This window comes from Pristis pectinata, chromosome 35 (genome assembly GCF_009764475.1).
Source record: "Pristis pectinata isolate sPriPec2 chromosome 35, sPriPec2.1.pri, whole genome shotgun sequence".
In the NCBI taxonomy this organism is placed as follows: Eukaryota; Metazoa; Chordata; class Chondrichthyes; order Rhinopristiformes; family Pristidae; genus Pristis; species Pristis pectinata.
In genome coordinates, this window is record NC_067439.1 from 9393077 (window position 1) to 9414079 (window position 21003).

At 40.0% G+C, this 21003-nt stretch overlaps 1 protein-coding gene across 1 annotated transcript in view; it reads right to left on the reverse strand.

Annotated features, from left to right (window-relative positions):
- hnrnpul1l (heterogeneous nuclear ribonucleoprotein U-like 1 like) overlaps window positions 1-19276 on the reverse strand; it is a 41877-nt gene extending 22601 nt beyond the window's left edge. The window contains exons 1-6 of the mRNA XM_052044255.1: window positions 18853-19276; window positions 12530-12685; window positions 8373-8511; window positions 7189-7262; window positions 6937-7076; window positions 1545-1644 (exon numbers count right to left, since the gene is read on the reverse strand). Of these exons, the coding sequence (XP_051900215.1) occupies window positions 1545-1644; window positions 6937-7076; window positions 7189-7262; window positions 8373-8511; window positions 12530-12685; window positions 18853-19084 (841 nt within the window). The 5' untranslated portion in view covers window positions 19085-19276. The remainder of the gene's footprint in view (window positions 1-1544; window positions 1645-6936; window positions 7077-7188; window positions 7263-8372; window positions 8512-12529; window positions 12686-18852) is intronic.
- Between the last annotated feature and the right edge of the window lie 1727 nt (window positions 19277-21003).

Below are 21003 nucleotides of genomic sequence, written 5' to 3' on the forward strand. Positions count from 1 at the left end.
GCAGTCAGTACAATCTTCACAAGTAACTAAAGATTTTAACATTTGAATATTCTCCACTTATTTCAAAATTAAATGTCCCTGTACATAAAAAAATTGACTTCATGCCCCCTTTCACCATTCAACCTTTATTGCCATCACATCAAATTTACTGACATGTGGGAGGATAACCCCCATATAAAAAAACTCCTCCAGTGAAATTTATTAGAAATGTGGCAACTACTATTTCTATCACAGCCCATGGGCAAAGCAAACAAACCTTAATCACACTCTCTATCCAATTACAGAGCTTGCAAAACAACAGAAATAACAAGGCTGAAAGTACATTACTGGCAAAACCAGTGTTTAAACAAATCTGAGCAATCTGGAAAGCTATTTGCATTAAATCTCAAAAATACCAAACAATCTAGAAATTCATTGTGTATTTTGCCTCCAGTCAAAAACTGATTCAACATTTCAATGCTTATGATAGCACAAACTGTGGGGCTATGTCACTTAAATCAATTGCAGGAATTGGAATTCCACAATAAGTCAATGGAGATTCCCTGAAAATAACTCCAGCCAATGGCTTTAGCTTAATGGGATTTTAATTGACGGGCATGATTGCATACAGAAAACTAATACCAATATTGATCAAAGTGACTGCGTGAAGCCAAAATAACTGAAAGAAAAAGGGATCAACTGACTTGTCACACTTCTTAATATTAACTTCAGTCTACTTGGGCTCAAAGCTGGTCAACTGCATAAAAATAATGTTCTGCACAGTAGCTGGGGGCACCTAAAGTAATTGCATATCTAACAAATAGACAAGAAACCTAATGATTAAACTCCATTGAGTGATTTTGTAAAGCTATCATACTACATAATTAAGGACATGATTTGAACAGCAAACGATCTAGTTCAGTAATAAGATGCCTGATGAGATGGTTAATACATAGAAAGTGAGGAGGAACTAAATAGATAAGCTCTAAGAATTAAAAGCAGCCCTGGCAGGAAATCAAGGACAAAGAGCATTTGCTAAGTGGAAACCCAAGTCAAAATATGGACACAGGATAGAGCTTGATCTGTCAAGGCCCTGCTGTGATCTTCTTTCACCAGCTTCTGACAATAATGGTGTGGAAGGATTTGGGGTACAATTCCTACTATGTTAGAAGATTTTGCAAGTGCCAAGGCTTCATGGGAAGAATGATGCATGGAAAAGTGAATGCCCTTTTCTTCTCTTGTTATTTTAATAAATCAAATTCTTGAAATGAATTTGAAATCAAAGTGTTATCACTGCCACAACTCCAGACTTCACTAGTATCAAGCTCAATTCTCTTTCAGTTCTCACAATAGATTCAAGTAAATGAGCAGTAAGCTAGAGAACCAACTATTTCAAAACTCCCACCAAAGCAGAGCATAATTGACATAATCCAAGTCACTAATTATAAAGATATCTGCAAAAAAAATGAAGTGTTCAAAACAGCAGAACCAACTCCAAACCAAATTCAATGCAACAAATAAGCATGTATAGATTGTAAAAAAAAACCTGAAATTAATTTTCTTACCTAACTGCGTACTGCATGAATCAAGTGACCAACCAACACGAACTACATGGGGATCAGGCTCAGTTGGAGGGAGATGTTTAACTGGAATCTCTTCGTTAATCTAAAAACAAAATTAGGAAATGCTAAAACTTAATAAAGTATTACATACAAAAATTTTTTACTGAATTTAAAATGGATGAAGGACAATACAGGATCAAAATGAAATCAGTTCAGCAAAGAGTACAATGGTCATCATCTGTGTTAGAACCATTTCTACAACTGTTCAATGCTAAATACAGTTGATTAAGGGTATTCGCTAAACTGCAGTTCACTTCAATGGTTGCTTCTCTATATATTTGTAACAGGAAGATTGAGTATATCCTCCTGTCATTAAATCCACAAAATGAAAATCACTCAAATATTGATTTATTACTTATGCAAGAACATGAACATAATACTTAACTATTAAACTGCAAGGATATTACAGCCAACTGTCCTCCATATCCACACACAAGCACTTCCATCCAAGATCAGTAGACAACTATCAACAATTAAGATTCTATCCATCTTTAACACTGAGGGACCTAGGCTCTTAGTATCTCAGATAAACTCAGTATGACTGAATCTTGGGTCTTTCTAGTCTGGACACCTCAAATATCCATTGAAATGTTAGGTCCACATCACAGATAGAAACTCACGAGTAGCATTCTCACAAGAGGTCATAGTGCCAAGCAAACTCACATGGCACTTTCTTTATGTGCTGTAGGTAGCTTCTAAAGAGAAATCACATTTTTAAAGTTTATATGTGGTTAACCCACTAAAGACTCCTCAACCATCAAAACTCAAGGGAATATAAATGGGGTTTACATACTCTAAAACTTTAACCATTCAAGCCCTTGATACTTTCTAGTGAACTTATGGTGTTCCTTTCCAACGTTCACATCTTTTTTTGAGGTTTGGTACCCAACCAAAAACACTAGTCCAGGTAAGTTCTGACCAAAGCTCTGCACAATAATGGCTCACTTCCTTATTTTTGTACAACTTTGAGATAGAGGCCAACATTCCATTACTTATTGTACCTGTGTATTAGCTTTCACGATCTCTTGACGGTTTCTGAATCTCCTTGCTCTTGTGGTTCCTAGATTCTCTTCACTATATATAAAAAAAATTCTGCCTTCTGTCTCAAAAACATTTATTTCCCACTTTCCAACATTCTAATCGTCAAAAGTTAACACCCTCACTTAAATCTTTCAATTTTCCTTGCTAACTTTTTACTCTTGTGTAATCTTGAAGCTTGGTAACAACTATTGTTTCTTCTAATTCATTATACATGGTAAAAAGTCAAGGCCTTTTGTACTTGGGATCACCACTTCTCAGACTGCCAAAGAATATTTCCTCCACTCATGCGGAATTTGCCAATTTCATCAACTTTGCCAGCCACTAATTCCACATTGCCCTCAAAAATTAATCCAGAAGGGTCTTGACCTGAAACATTGACTGTTTATTTCCCTCCACAGATGCTGCCTGACCTGCTGAGTTCCTCCAGCAGTTTGTTTATGGCTTCCTCTACTCTCCTTTGAACCGCCAACTCATGTCTCTAATTTTTATATCTCTTCTATTAAACAAAAGACACCATACACAAATATACCCATCTCCATATCACTCTGCTGTCAACTTCCATCACACTGATGAAAACAAGGATAAGGGTTGCTTTTAGTTTTGTGCTTCAGCTACCTTGATCAAATGGCTTCTCGCCTCCTGCTAGTAACAAGGTTTGTTTTAATAATTCTGTCAGAAGGCATTGAGAAAAGTGATACCAAATTGTTTTTTGTTTAAATCCTTCATGAGAAAATTTACAGATTTGAAGAGAATCAGTATGGAAGATTAACTACACTCAAAGAAAGCAGTGGATCGCAGGTAATTCCAGTAACCCAGAGCAAACACAACAATAATCTGAATGCATTTAGAATATGCTCGTCACAGGTGTACCCAGTGACAAAAACAAAGTGCTTACCTAAACTCAATTTACCCCAGAGCAAAAAAAAAACAAAAATCAATCTGTAACAGCTCAAAAACGATTCCAAAACAGTCGGGGCATGCATTATTTCTTTAATTTGAAAACTAAAGGATTGGAATTCACAGTTGGATAAAAGACATGAAATTTCAAAATAGGCAGGCGACATTGGGGTCAATGCTTGAATTTCTTCCAAACTATTTCCACCTTTGTAATACCTGCTAAAAGCTCATTGATACTGTTATTATTTCAGACTTAGCTATCCAATGGTTACCTATTCTGCCTTCCTCCACCCAATAACTTTGTTGCTGTGTGTTAACTTGCAGACAGTCAAGTTCACCCATCTCACAGCTAACTGACCAATGGCTGCTGGTTAGAAGCCAAATTTAAAAATCCTTGGGTTCAAACCACTCTTGCTCCATGAATTTCATAACCATAATCCTACAAGACCATGGAAATTCTGCCCTTGGCTATGTTTCTGATTTTCACTCATTGCTCATTATACCTTCAAGTCTGAATTCCTCCACTACACTTGCCTTTAAGATGCTCCACAAAATCTATGGTTCTAACAAGTATTTGCTTGCCTACTTTAAATACCTTATAAATGTTGTTTGATGCCAAGGGTATGCAAACAATATACATATCTGCCAAGCGTACAGGCAGCTCTAGATTAGCAGCAGACACAAAGGTGGGAGCTAAGGGTCTGCGGAATGATTTGGATTATTCACATAAACTGGTGGCAGATAGAGATGATTTAAATACAAGTTAAATGGTATAACATTTACATTAACTGACTCAAAAAGGCCAGACAGCATAACAGGAATGACACTGTCAATACTGTGCAACCTAGACAACTAAAGAATAGATCCCAGAGATAAAGCAGTGGAAGCCTACTAAGGTCACATCAAGTGGTTTACTGGTTAATGTATGAGACTTAGAAAAATGCTAAGGATGGGAATGCTCAAAAGTATTGTAGTACACTACACTGTTGATTAATCCAGTACTTTAAAAATAAAGACCCAAGTTTTGTCAATTTAAATTAGACAGTTCAGTAGAAACATTTCCATAGAAAGGTAACGAAATACCTGGAATTCTCCATGGGGAGTATGAAGTGTACCAGGTTACAGTGTCAAAGTTTAAGAGAACAACCTATATGGATCTCCTCATACTTGATCATTCCAGTATGTGAGCTCATTCATTCATCACAAATTAAGTACAGCAAGCAGAAAAAAATCTCTAGGTATTCAGTACTTCCTTAAAACAGAAGAACTGAATATACAAGGATTTAATAGAAACGCAACAGTGGCTTGCGTAATTAAAATGTAGTTACACAGTTTAATTCTCATATGGCACCAACTAATAAGTGGTTTTATCTTGCTGATAACTAAGGGTTTTAACCTGCCGGTCATTAAGGAATTCAGTGAAATTTTCTGACACAAGTGCAAAAAATCCCACTCAAAGCACAAGCACCTACACTGCAGGAATGTTATAAATCCTAAATTAATCCAAAGGAGGAAAAAGCCTGACAGAAGTCTCATTCTTCTACTTTTCACCATCAGTTCTGGCCTTGACATACAATTTATAGTTCAAGAGTTTATCACGGCCAATAAATGTAGCATGAATATCCTACATTATTACTGTAATTAAGTAATGCAAAGGAATGGACAGCCAATCTTGGGCCCTCATTATCAATAAGATCCAAATTTTAAGAAGCATTACAACAGAAACAAAGAATTGCTCTTACAACAGTCTTAATAACCCACCTGCATAAAACCTAATAAAACAGTTGAGTAATGAAGAGAACAAGATGGTCTAGGATGCAAACTTTCTTAGAGTTAAGGTACTATTCCTTTTGCTTCTGAGATCTTGGCAATGTTCTCTGGGAAACCGAAAGGTGGCATGAGAAAATATCCATTCCAAAGGTGGTGAAAAAAAACCAATCACTGTGGCTCTTGCAACAGAAACTTGGTAACGCTTTGCTTTCACAGTTTGCCATGACCTCTCTTTCCAGGTAAAACTACAAAAAGGATAACCCATCTTAAGAATCCATTCATGAGAAAGGATCCTACTCTTACACAAGAGTGCTCATTTTTACACTGCAACATTTTAGCCAGAGATATATATTCAGATCAACATCAGTGGTGCTTTGCTTTGCATCTCAATGTAAAACCTTCAGTCTGTAACTGCACCATTCAGTTACTGACAAATAACAACTAATGACATGGGAGAATTTTCAACATTCAATTATGCAAATGACTTCACCCAGTTCAGGTATGACCAATAACTATACATTACCCCAATCCATCTGTTCAAATCAGAATTTGTATAACCTGCTGTTAAATGAAGCTTCACCAAAACCCAATTGTTTTCAAGCCTTGAAACATTGCCAACCCCCAAGCTATCTTAATCAAAACCCTACTCACCCTCACCTACCTCAGATTACTGACACCTGCACCCTTACTTGTACTAAACCACACTCATATTTCATTTCTGTTTACAATGAACTATGCTGAACCCATGCCTGAGAACATATATTTTGAAGTTTTAACTTTTACTAACAATCCCAAGCTCCATTCCATCATTCCAACCTTTCAGAACCCTTTGCTCTCCTATCTGTTCCACTGCACTTTCCCCCAATTCTTTGCACAGCACTGCAGTTCTCAAAAACAACCAAATCTCTGATTTAGACCTTTATACTGTACACCATCTTTCCAGATTATTTTTACAAATTCCTTGAAATTCATCCCTTCATCTCAAACTCAAATTGCATCAAAGCTACTGTGTCACCTAAAGTTGTCTTTGCTGAAATGGGAGTAAGATCTTATACAGTTTCTTTTGGTACCTGTTATTCATTAAGCTGGTGGGTTTTCTGCCTTCCTAGTAATGATTTGGTGACTATGTTGAATAGGATGAAACTTCAGAAAGTGCATAAAGACTATAGTTTCCTTTAAAGTCTGGTTACTTACAGGGCAATTTTAAAATCAAACAGCAATTATAAATGTGAAATAATAACTTTCATCTAAATCTCTATGGATACGTGGCTCTGTTTGGGGGGGGTGGGGGTGGGGGTGGGGGGGTTGGTTCCAACACAGCACAAGGAAACCCAGGGATTCAGGACTTGATTCCAACCCTCCCACCCTGAATTCTTAATCCGAACAGCACCGCTGGAAGCAGTGAACAAAGTCCAGACACATTGGTATTGGTGCGGGAAGGAAGAAAGAAGGGGGGGTTCTGTAGGGTCACTACCAAGTACATTTCAGCAAGTGGCTCATGAGCAACACTGGCAGAGGCCCAGGAGCAGTTCACTTGCCTAGCCAGAGGTACTTAGGTTCAGGAGACATGTACGGGGAGAAAAAGAAAATGGGCGTTTCCATGCCCTCAAAAGAAAAATGTAAGTACCTTAACTTCAAAACAAACTCTCCCCTTGTTGACCCCATATGTTGCTCGTGCTCCTGACCACAGATATGCAAATCCTTCAATAGTCAAGGGGTAGCCACTCAAGCGGTCTCTAGCTACTTTAAAGTGCAGATCACAGTTATCTAGGATGGAAAACAGGGAAAATGTAAGACAGTGAAACAAGAAAATATTAAGTTAAACCAGTTCAGACTAGCCTGAAAATAATTTGTTACTAAAGCACCATTTAATACTTACAAGTATCAATAGTCACACAAGATTCATCAAATTCTTCCTCATCATCCTCGGCAGGTGGCTGGGGAGATTTTGCTCTGTCAAAAGGTCGTGAAAAAAGATGTTGCTGTCAGCTCCTTAAAAGGGCAACTGTATACAGGCTAAATTCATTATCAGAGATGACTGCTCTTTCACCAGTTTTTATGGTGCATAAAGCTAGCATTTTTGTTAGCAATAAGTCTCAAGCTAAAACCCCGAATTTGCTTTTCACCATCAGCAATAATTGCTCACATGTCAACTATTGTGCATTGTGTGGAAAATGAAATTCCATTCTATTGACAATCACGCTGATTGCTTCTTCCATAGCAAGACTGTCAAGTCTTGATCACGACCCAACTTGAAAATTTTGGCATTATGCACTCAACATATTGTGGACCTGACAATGCACTAATTTCAGTCAAATCTCCCTTAGCACAATAGACACAAGGTCCACATCAATAACGCAATAGTCAAATTGGATGTTCAAACCTTTTGTTTTAAGAAGCCTTTGAATTGAAATGTTAAATATTCACCTTAGGAACTAGTCTGTCTGTGTCCCAATGGATCACAAGAAGCTGAACATTATGCACAACCCTTTAAAGTTTCTCTTTTCTGACGTCTACCACTGGGAGAAATTATTGTTCAGTCTACCCAACTAATTATCCTTCTTTCACTCCTAGGCCAAGAACAATAAACATTGAGAATCTCAAACAAACTACATCCACCACACTTTAAATCATCATACCTCCTTCCCACCAAAAGTAGCAATGGACACATGAAAAAAAACTGAATTATTTCTATTTGTTTGATCAAGACATTCTGAGATGCAGCTATACCAACTAACTTCAGAGATAATCTTGCTAAAGTGGGTTAGTCAAACATATCGCACCGTTTTCACTGGCATAGTATATTCCTGTGGTCTTTTCCATTAAAAACAGCAGTAGTAAAAAAAAAAGCTCCTTTTTGAATGATCTTCAGTCAAATTAAAGCAGTTACCATCTTGCATTCCTTTAACAATAACTGAGAGATGACTTCAACCCAGAGAGAAGCTTTTTTCAGGAATTGCCAAACTATATCCTCAGCAAAATAGGTGGTCCTAATACAGACTGGATGTTACATGTGATTAATCACTGAATAAGGGGGACAGTGCCTTGGTTAATGTTACTCACCGACCGTAACTCCTGTCCTCTCTGTATTCATAATATCCATGCCCTTGGTCAGCAAAGGGTCTCTTTCTGCTTGGCGGTATCACCTGTTTGATTGCAGTTTGATCCACAGGTTCCTCCTTAACTGCAACTGGTTGAAATTCTATACAAACAATGTAGCGTATTAGAAGTTTAATATAAACCAGCCCTCATACTGCAGGTCGAGTTCAAAGAGCCTGAAGAATTAGCTCACAAATAGAAGGCCTTCAAGTGATAAAAATAAAAATTTCCATGTCCACTGGAGAGTAAACAAGAGTGGGTGGAGGAGGATATCAGTCATGCATTCTGTGTATAATTACAAAAGTGGTCACATACATTTCAAAACTGACTCTAGGGCTGTATTTAAATGCAACCAGTCAATGGAAATTAACATTGTTAAAGAACCAGCCTGCTGCATTACCCATGTTCAAAGTTTTGATTAGAAATTGATGCATAGGTTGTAACTCCCATTAATTAATGGAGACATTCACAAATGTGCCTGCCTTGTGCTGATAAACAAATAGTGTCAAAGGGAGCTGCACATGGTGATTGAAGGAATAGACAGCAAGTTGATGGCAGCAGACAGACTGCATCCTGATAAGATTAATTAACAGCTTTCAGAGTACAAGATAGATATATGAATTCCTTCAATCCAGTTTTCAATTTCAGAAAGAGGACAGAAGGTAAATGTGGACCATGCAAGCTATAGAACTTGCACATTCTCTGAGCTCACCAAGACACATGCTCTGATTCTGGCTGAACTTGCCAACAGGGAGTTTTGGACACCAGCCCAAATTTCGTATTACTAATAAAATGATACACATTATTAGTTTTGCCCCCAGGTGGGTTTAATATTCTATAATAGAGCAAAATCTCCAGTGTTAAGCTTGTTTACTGTTCAGATAACATAGAGCCTTAATGTTTTACGAAGATTAGGATGCTGTGAGGACTTACATCCACTCAGTGAGCCAATTACAACATCAGCATGCATTCAGTCTCTGGATAGCAAGCTCTATGCACACGAAGCTACACTCAATGCTACAAGAAGTGAAGGCTCGCTTACAGTGGATTTTAGCACAGAGAAGTAAGAAATATCTGAAGGTCCTAAGAACACGACTGGCTTGAAAATGCATGGGGTACCATAGAGCAGGGATAAAATCTCACTCAATTGCAATGAGTCAGAAACCAAGTCCAACAGTGAATAGCAAACATGTCCTGGAATTTTCCCATGGAATGCTTTGGAATCAGGAAAAAATTAGTAATACTCCTTGGAAGCATCACTGCAAGTTAAAAAGGAAAATATTAGGTAACTATAGCAACAAAATAGAGTGGAAATATACAAATGAAACTGAATAAATCGTGCCATCAGCAGCAGCTATAAAATGTTTCTGGTTACAAGGTTCTTAACAAAAAAAGGTATGAGAAATCCTGGTTTTTAATAGTAGAGGCATAAACTAGAGTTAAAATTAATAGACAAATTTGAATTATGTATGTTTCACACACCATTTTCTGTATTAGACAGAAGGGCACAATGTACTGGGTGTCCAACAATATGGTTAATGATGGCATGGATAACTGTAATTAAAAGAATGGGCTTACAATATTGGCAAGAATTTGTAAACAGAGGGATTGAAAAAGCTTTAGGTAGCAATGAATAGTCAAAAAAATTGGTAATGAAAAGAGAGACTGAGATTAAATTTGCAGGAAAAACTAAGATTTTGACAACTTATACAACAGTTCAAAAAATGAACAAAGGCAGGAGAAATAACAGGCAGTTAAAAGCTAGGTAAAGCCTTAAATCTTTAGAAGCTGTCTTTGCTATAAAAGATACAGTAAACTTCGGAAAAATAGCATTAACACTAATAACTGTAAAGAACTTAAAACTAATTAAAAAGCAACATATAAATTAATGAGAAAATGCAAAAATCCCTGGTAATCTGCATTTCAGGGTTTTAAAAGAAGTGGCTGCAGAGACAATGGATGCATTAAACATGATCTTCTCAAATCCTTTCGATTCTGAAATAGTATGAATTTGTAAAACACCAAATGGTTTTCTAGAAATGAGGGAAAAAATGAAGTCAGTTAGCCCGATAATGATTAATAACAAAATGCTGGAATTTATTAAGCTTTAGTTAACAGATTACTAAGTAAATCATAATTTGACTGTGGAATTGACAAGGTTTTATGAAAGTTAAATAGTTTAACAAACCCTCTTTTTTGAATATGTAACTGACAGGATGGATAAAGGGAATTCAGATGAAACATATAAATATGGATTTTCAAAGTTAATTTGATAACATACAAATAAATTTATATAAAGCACCGCTATTAATGACATACAAAAGGCAGAGAGTGACATACCTATGATACAAGAATAGCTGGGAATGTAAGGAATGAAGAAGCTACAGAGGGTTACTGGTTATGTGAATAAGTAAGACAGATGGGAGAATAATGTGGGTAAACATTGTAAAAGTTATTCACTTTGGAGAAATGTTTAAAAAGCGAGAAATAAAGTCTTTACGACCTGAAATATTAACACTCTTCCTCTTCCCACAGATGTGGCCTGACCTGTATTTCCAGCATTTTCTGTTTTTATTTTAGACTTCCTGTACCAGTATTGATTTTCACAAGAAACTAGTGAAATTTGGTATAAAGGGGACTAGATAACAGGGTTTTTCTTAAATGTAGGGGAGGTCACTTCAGGGTATCATGTCCATGTCAGCCTGACATGAAACTATAACAGTTACCAGCAGCTTCCCTGGCCTTGTAGGTCATTGCCCATTACCCGGGTACCTTCAAATGCATTGAGGGTTTCTACCTCCACATTTTGTGTGGCAGTGCAATTCAGACAATCATTCCTTTGATTAAAAAAAAGATATTTTTCTCTCCTCCCCTCTAATCATACCACCAATTAATGAACGTAGTATTGACCTCTCTACCAAGGGAAATGTGTCCTGTTCACCCTAATTCCATTAAATCCCTCATTTCCCTCTGTTCCAAAACAAAAGCTTGTCAGCCTGCAGTTCTCCAATCCTGGTAAATTCTTCATAGATTTCCTCTGCGCCCTTTCTGGTGCGGTGACCTGAACCACACACTTGTACTGTGCTGACCAGAGCCATCCAGAAAGCTAACATGTAGGGACACCACAACTAGATCTTTCATTTATGTAGGATTGGACACAAAGAAGCTTTTTGCAAAGGTCCAAGATTTCAGTGAAACCACGTATGAAGTACTGCATGCAGTTTTAATTTCCATATGCTGCAGTTGCCTTGGAGCTGGTAGTTAGATTGACGAATTTGGTTCCTGAGGTGTCCCATGAGAAGGAAGACATCTCAGAGGAAAGTCTCGTTATCAAAGCAAATATGACAGAGATGGAAAGCATGGGAGAATGGAATGGAGTCCTTAAGGAGGCAGGGTAGGAGGAAGTATTGCCAAGGTAGCTGTGGGATTCTGTAAGCTTGTAATAGATTTTGTTGCTAGCCTATCCCCTGTGACGAAGACACAGATCCGAAGGGGGGAGGGAGAGTCAGAGATGGACTACATGAAGGTAAGAGTAGGATGAAAATTAGATACCTGGCATAGGCTCAGGTTAAGGGCTGGCCAATTAGGACTGAGGGAAGGAGAAATTTCTTTGCTGAACAGTCTGGAATTCTCCACCATGCAAGGCTGAGGTAGATAAATGTTTGGAAATCAAGAGATATGGGGAAAATCTAGCAATTAAAGCAGCCAAAGTACATGATGACCATGATCTCACAAAACACTGGAGAGGTCCAACATAGCCCATGTATGTTTTTAAAAATTGGTATCTTAATGGTCAAACCATTAACTAGTGGATATATGCACCTTGACAGGCATTCAGATTGCAGACACTTATCTACTTTAAGTATGATACAAAATAATTGTACTTAACAAAAACAAGGAAAAATATCGATAAGCAGATGAGTGTTTGTTTAATGGTCTCCCCATCGCACTTGCTGAGCAGCAGCACTTGTTAGTCAGGAACAGAGGATGTTTAAACTTCTGTCAAAGGGTCTGTAATTAAAAGCTACAAAAGTTTCTGCATCCCTCCATTAAGTGAAGTGCAGAAAATCAAATGTGTTTGCTTACATCACACACAAAACAACATGATTTAACAGCCTTACCCTGCTTTGTTGGTGCTTGCTCAATGGCTGGTCCTTCCCAGCTTCTCTCGATATTTCCTTGCCTGGACCCTCCAAAATCACGACTTTGATTATCACACTGGTTAAAAGAGTTCACAGCTCCACCATAATTTGGATCCCCAGCATCAGTCCCATCACCTGAAAGCATACGAAAATAAACCAAACTGAAAAGATACTGATGGTATTTTAGAGAAACAATAAATCATTTCAATCTTTAGCGACACACAGATTGGTGCACTATAAGTACTTGTTAAGAAATCATAAAACAGCCTTCATTATATCTATCTTAAAGTTATTACCTGAAAATTAGGTGATGAGTTTTATATTTGTAGTCCAGCAAGAAATTATATCTCACACTTTTCAAAATCCAGGAACCATCTAGCAGAACACTGCACCAACTGGAAAACTGCAGCTAAGGACTTGCTTCTGAATAAACCTAGTAACATTTTGATTACACAAAAGCTGCACTTAAGTAATGAAACTCTCTAGCTAACCATGCACTGTGGAAGTAATTGGGCTGTGGGATCATGCTTCACTTGAGATTTGAACACAAAACCTAGATTAACAATCTAGCACAGAACTGAAGAATTGCTGGATTGTTGGAGGTCCTGAGAGGATGCTAAAGATCCCATAGCACTAAGACAATCCAAAACATTTTCTGAGTATTTCATCCCTCAACTATCTTCACCAAAACAATTTATCCAATCATGACAAATTTCCATTAATGGAAATTTGTCATGGGAGGTTCCATCTTTCAGGTCAGTTGTTAAATCCAGACCACCCATCTGTCAAAAACAATGAATTCTAGACAATATACAAAGGAGATTTGGGATTTCTCACGTCCAGCAACACTAAAAGATCAAAGTTTGTGTGACTTTGTTCTACACAAACCAGCAGCAGCTTTTTTTTTGCATTACAAGTGATTTCTACAGGTCCCCTCCAGCTTCCGAACGCCTGACTCATGTACAGCCTGTACATATGAATGAGCTTTTGGGAGACTGGCGGGATGGATTTGACGGCTGCCGCGGGGCTGCACGCATCTTCTGCCACGTGGGAACTCAGTTCACAGAGGCATTTTCTACTTGAGAATTGTTTGGTTTATGAATGGTTCACAGGAACATAACCCTGCTGTAATCTGGGGACCTGTATTTTAAAATACTTTGTTGCCTCTGGTACATGAATTGCGCTATATGCAAATACAAGTTAATGGCAAGCATAAAATACTCAGAACTTGGGATGCTGCATGGTCCATGACCCAGTTTCAAAGTGATTCCCTCTAGCCTATTGTATCACACAAGGCATGGTGTACCAAAGTTCCCAAAGGAGCACAGATGTTGTCAACTTCCACGAAAACAGCAGCACAGGAATACTAAATAGTGACATGTCCACTTGAGTTCGTAGCTACACTGGTGTACAACTGTTAAATGGAACTTAGGCCATGTCCTGCATACATCTAAGGATGCATCCAGGAAAAAAAGGTCACCATTCAAATCTGAAAGAACACAGAAGAATCATGCTCTGACACAGAATGAAGTATTGCAAAAGATGCAACAATGTTGAATCAATGCTCTCTTTGCTGGTTGGCTTGAAGGTAAAAGATCCACTGTAAAATACACCCATCACTCTTCATTCAACCAATATCAAAAATTGTATTTACACCAATGGCATTTACACCAATGCTTTAGTTGCTTGTTCACAACTGACTGCCACAGTCTGCTGGCTGTAAAGCAAGGTTAGGAACATACAATAACTTCCAAAACAGTTTCTTTCCCCACCTTCTTTATAGTCCTGTCCTCTTATACCAGTTCTTGGCTGTTTACCTGGGCAAACAGACCCTTATGCCTCACACAAGTACCTCTCACATATTTATCACAACACAGGAGGCACAAGGCCCATTATGTCAGAGAAATTCCATCAATTCCATTCTCTTATTCCCCCCTTAGACCTGCAACTTATTTTCTCTCACATACTGCCCAACTGAATCACTAAATGCTGTTAAGAAGTATCAATATGCTGAAATACTGCACCATAAAGTAACAGGACATTGGTTTATAGTTAGAACTTCCAGGCAATGTCAAGGACCAGCTTTTTCAACACACAATGACTGGCAATGCCAAGAGGGTAGATCACTCATCATACAGCCCTTTGATGTTCATCGCTCTGCCCTTCATTTAGACAGCAGCAATAGCAATAAATACAGTTCACGTTCCAATGTTAAATAGTAATTCAACAGATCCAGCATTTAAAGTAGAGATGAGTGAAACAGAATTCATTCTTATGTTGAACATTAGATGAGTAAATTACCCATCTTCTTTCTCATTGGATCAACTTGTTAATGACACTAAACTAAGTGGAATTGTTAGCAATAATAAGGATGCAGAGTGATTTCCAGAGCACATAGACAAGCTGAGAGAGTGGCCAACAACATGCCTCACAGAATACAATGTGGATAAATGTAAGGTTCTCCACTTCTGATAAAAATAGAAGGCACATAACTGCTGATTGTATTTTAAATGGTGAGAGACTGAGAAACGTTGAAGTTCAAAAGGGACCAGAGTGTAACTACACAAAGTCTCTGAAAGCTAACACACAGGCGCAGCAGGCAGTTAGGAAGGCAAGTGGTATATGTTGACCTTTAGTGTGGGAAGGATTTGAATAGAGTGCGGATATCTTGCTACAATTATAATGGGCCTTGGTAAGAGGACTGTGTACAAATTTAATCTTACCTAAAAATGAATAGACTTGCCATAGAGGGAGTGCAACAAAGATTTACCAGACTGGTTTGTAGAATGGCAGGTCTGTCACGAAGAGAGATTGAGTAGTCTACACCTCTATTCTTGACAGTTTATAAGAATAAGAAACCACATTAAAACATTTAACAACATAGATAAGGGGAGGATGTTTGTTGTTGCTAAGGCTCCAGAACAAAGAGAGACAGTTTCAAAGCAAGGAGGAAGCCATTCAGGTTTCCACGAGGAGGTACGTCCTCACTCAAAAGGTTGAGAGTTTTTGGAATTCCCTACCTCAAGGGGCTATGGAGGCTTAGTCAATGATTTCATATAAAACTGAGAGATAGATAAGATTTCTGGACATTAGAGGAATCAAGATGTATTGAGGAAAATGATGTTGCGCTGGGAATCGGTCATTACCTGGTTGAATGGCAGAGCAGACTCAAGGCGCTGAAAGATCTACTGTTTCTTATGGTTATGTACCGTTTCCCGTGAAGCATTGAATAATTCACCTAATTAGTTGTCACCCACTTCCCTAAAAAGTGATTAGTGAATTTATCCATCTGCAGTTCTTTTGAGGGTTGAAACCATCTGTGATACTTCTAGCAGTGTTTAATAGCCTGTGTTACAGGGCACAAGTTCAAGTAGTTCACAGGATTTAAAGCTTTTGATGGAAATCTAAACTTGGCACATCAGCAATCAATTTCTGTGTGTCAGGCTTATTTTGCTACAAGGCTAAAATCTGAATTTACAGTGCAGATTCTCAGACTTCAATGGCTCACAAGGTTATAAATGTGCTCACTAGCGTGTTAAATTTTGCAATAGTCCATCATCTGGTCACTAACTCGTTCTTATTTACTCCCGGTGTAACAACCTGCTCTCCAGTAACACAATTAACATTGTGAAATGTCTCAAGGCTCAAGACAAACCCTCACATCACGCAAAAGAAGACAACAGATAGGTTACAAAAACATAATTAAGAAAAGTAGGTTATCTGGCTCTTCAAGCTTGCTCATCGAGATCATGGCTGCTCCTCCACTTTTTTTTCTGCACCATCCCTTATCCCTTGATTTCCTTAATATCCAGGCATCTATTGATGTCTATTCTGAATGATCTCAATGACTAAGCCTCCACAACTGTCCAGGGTAGAAAATTCCAAAGATTAACCATCCAGGTGAACAAATTTCTCATCTCAGTCCCAAATGGCTTATCTCTTACTCTGAGACTATGACCCCTGGTCTAGATACCAGGGAAACATCCTCGCAGCATCCACCCTATCAAGCTCTCCAAAAATTTTGTAATAATAAAATCATCTTTCATTCCTCTGAACTGCAGTGAATACAGGCCTATTCTATACAATCCATCAAGCTCATCATCTCAGGAACTAGTCTGGTGAATCCTTGCTGCATTGCCTTTATGGCAAGTGTAATCCCTTTTATGTAAGGAGACCAAAACTCCACATGGTACTCCTGGTGAGTCTAATTGCAAACATTTGTTCAAAGAGGCAAGTACCAGATTAATTGTTAATAAAAGGTGAGTTGGAGGGGCAAAAAAAAATCTGGGGAGGAAATTTCTGAGCCTAGACAACTGAAAGTACACCCCGGCCTGGAGAAAGTTACATACAGCTCCTTCAAATTTGGATTGTCCCGCTCCCACACATAGTAATGCGAAAATGACCTGGGATGAGAGAGTTGTCCTATCAAGAGAGGCTAGACATTTTGGGTCTGTATTCCTTGTGGTTTAGAAGAATGAGTGGTGACTTTATTCAAACATAAAAGATTTAAGGGGCCTTGACATGGTATATGTTGAAATGTTTTCACTAGTGGGAGAGTCACAAACAAGGGGACATTGCTGCAAAATAAGAGGGCCAGTCATTTAAAACAGAGGTGCATAGAAATTTCTTCTCTCAAAGGGTGGCGAATCTCTGGAATTCTCTGCCCCCGAGGGTGGCAGAGGCCAGATCATTAGATTTATCTATATTCACCTTAAATATATATGCAAAAGATCACAGAATCGAGGGTTATGGGGAATTAGCACATAACAGAAGTTGACCCAGCATTGATCAGCCATGTTCATATTGAATGATGGGGCAGGCTTAAGGAGACTGGTGACCTACTCCTGTTCCTGTTCGTCTAATATTAACTGATAAGCATTGGTCTGAAATCTTCTTCCAATGCAGCCTAATTTTTGTTACGGCCTTCAGAGAGTGCAGATAGGCCGTCTTTTTAACATTTGATTTGTAAGATTATAGCTGTCAATAAAGTACTTCCATGTAACTGCACTGTAGTATCTAGAGTTTGCACTGAGCTCAGTAATGGAATTTCAACCAACAATTTTCTATTTAGAGGCATGAATACTAGGGACTAAGCCACAGTTGGCATTTGGTTCATACCATCATACAGAAATAGGCCCTTCAGCCCACAATGTCCATGCTGACCTTAGTGCCCATCTATATTAATCCCATTTACCTGTACCAGGACTGTATCCTTCTATGCCTTGCTTACTTAAGTGCCTGTCTAAATGTCTCTTAAACAGTGTTTTAATCTAACTCCACCACGTCCTCTGGCAATGCATTCCAGATATCAAACATTTTGTGTAAAAGAAACTTTCCCCTCAGAGCCCTTCTAAAGCACTCATCTCACGTTAAACCTAGGAGATACAAGAGACTGTAAACGCTGGAACCTGCAGCAACAAACAATCTGCTGGAGGAACTCAGCGGGTCGAGCAGCATCTGTGAGAGGGAAGGAATTGTTGACGTCTCAGGTCAAGACTCTGCATCAGAATTGAATAGGATATGCATGACCACATACCTGATGCAGGGTTTCGACCCAAAATGTCAACAATTCCTTTCCTCCCATTTCCCTCCATAGATGCTGCTTGATCCACTGAGTTCCTCCAGCAGATTATTTGTGGCTCATCTTAAACCTCTGTCTTCTTGTTTTTTTTACCCATACCATAGGGAAAATGATCAGAATCAGGTTTATTATCACTGACATATGTCGTGACCTGACTATCTACCCTATCTATGCCTCTTATAGTTTTATATACTTCTATCAGGCCACCCCTCAGCCTCCTTTGCTCCAGGGAAAACAAGCCCAGCCTATGCAGCCTATCCCCATGATCCAGGCAACATCTTGAACACAACTCGTCTCAAACAAAAATCAAAACAAAGGAGACACCAGAGACTGTAGACGCTGGAATCTGGAGCAACACACAAGATGCTGGAGGAACTCAGCGGGTCAGGCTGCATCTATGGAAGGAAATGGGACAGTTGACTTCTCGGAGGGGAATGGACAGTCGAGGTTTCGGGCCAAGACGCTTCATAGGGGTCCAGATGAAAGGTGTTGACCCGAAACATGGACTGTCCATTCCCCTCCATACATGCAACCTGACCCACCGAGTAGTCTAGACCTCTATACAGCATTTTGTGTGTTATTGCACGACGGCTGATATGTTATAACCAGAGGACAATTGACAACAGAACAATAACACCGGGGGGGGGGGGGGGGGCCCGGCGGCGCCGCGGCTCCCGGGCCCGCGCATGCGCGTTCGCCCGCCGGGCCTAGCGACGCTTACCCTCCAGGGCCCTCGCCGCCGGCTCTTCCACCGGCTCCTTCGGCGGGTACCCATCGCTGGCGGCACCCGCGGCGCCCGCCTGCTCCCCTTCCGCCTCCGCCGCGTCGCGATCGAGTGCGGCCTGCAGCCGCTCCTGCAGGTTGGCCTTCAGGCCCCGAGTGTCGAGGCCCCGCTTGTGCAGCGCCTCCTTCAGCTCATTCACTTTCAGCTTCCGGATGTCCACCGAACTCATCTCTGGGTGAGATCGCTAACCCGCCGCGCCCCAAACTCCGCCTAACGCTTCAATAAATAAATACAAGATCAGTGCTCGGATGACTGGGGGCAAGAACGGGCCGGATCGGGAATGAAACCCCCCTCACTCGCTGCAGCGCCTGGCCGACAAAATGGCCGCCCGCTCCCTCGCCCACTGTCACGGCGCCAGCCCGGCCCGGACAACCCCCCCCCTTTTTTCTCTCCGCCCTTCCCATTGGTCACAATTACGCCCGCTGTTACCAAATCACCAATCGCGAACGAGCTAGAAACCCGTCGCCGCCCCTCATTGGCCCAATTCTCCGCACGCCGCTGAGCGAGATGGGAAAAACAATTTTCCGACTGCCGCTGCTTGGTCCAATGGGACGCAGCGTTTCACAAGGCGGCGGCGGGCGGGCGCACCAATCAACTGCAAAGGTGGGGCCCCAAGTCCCGCCCCCTTCTACGCTGCGATTGGACGGCTGTTGGTAAAACCTGATGAAACCCCCTTCGTGGTTCGCGCCACTCAGGTGTCAATCAAAGAGAATTCCTGACAGGTTCTTCGAAGAACTGGGTGACACTGGTAGCAAATATACACCTGCACCGTTTGGCTGGGCTTTTCAACAAATAAAACTAATTATTATAAATAAAAAATATACTGCAGACACTTTGATACTAATTTCTTAACTTGTGTAAATTGGAGCAGAAAGTGTAAAAGGAATTTTTAATTGATGGGCAAAACTGCGGCAGATGGAGTTCAAAAAGCAGAAGGCTGCAGATGCTGGAAATCTGAAACAAAAGCAAGAATGCCATAAATGCTCAGCCTGTCAGGCAGCATTTGTCATAGAGCAAAACAGCATGGATACAGGCCCTTCAGCCCAACAAGTCCCAGCTGCCCACCCAGCTAGTCCCAATTTCCTGTGTTCCGCCCCCATCCCTCCAAGTCCCACCCCTCCATGTACCTATCCAAGCACCCGCCTCAACAACTTCCATATATTCAACATCTTCTGGGTGAAAAAAAATTGCCCCTTAGGTCCTTTTTAAACCTTTCCCCTCTCACCCTAGTTTTAGACTCCCCTCACCTGCAGAAAAGATTGATACCGTCCACCTTATCTATGCCCTTCATAATTTTAAATATTTCTACAAGGTCACCCCTCATTCTCCTATGTTCCAAGGAATAAAGACCTAGCCTGTCCAACCTCTCCCTATATCTCAGACCCTCAAGTCCTGGCAACATCCTCATAAATCTTTTCTGCACTCCTTCCAGTTTAACCACGTCTTTTCTATAACAGGGTGACCAAAACTGTACACAGTACTCCAAGACTTACCACTGACTTATACAAGTGCAACATCACGTCCCTATTCCTGTACTCAATGCCCTGATTGATGAAAGCCAGAGTGCTAAACGCCTTTTTCACCATCCTGTCTACCCGTGATGCTTCTTTCAATGAGCTATGTACTTGTAGCCCTAGGTCCCCCTGTTCCATTACACTCCCTAATACACTACCATTTAATTGTATAAATCCTACACTGGTTTGACTATCCAAAATGTGTCACCTCACACCTATCTGTATTGAAATCCATTTGCCACTCCTCAGCCCATTTTCCTAACTGATCAATACCCCCTGCAATCTATGATAACCTTCTTCACTATCAACAACACCTCCAAATTTCATGTCATCCACACACTTACTGATTAAGCCTTGTGCACTCTCATTCAAATCATTTATATAAATAAGGAATAACAAGGGTCCCAACATTGAACCATGTGATTCACCACGAGTCACACCTAGAAACAACCTTCAACCACCACCCTCTGCTTCCTACCTCCCAGCCAACTTTGAATCCACCTAACTAGCTCTCCCTGGATTCCGTGAGACCTAACATTCCAGACCAGCCTACCATGTGGGACCTTGTCAAAGG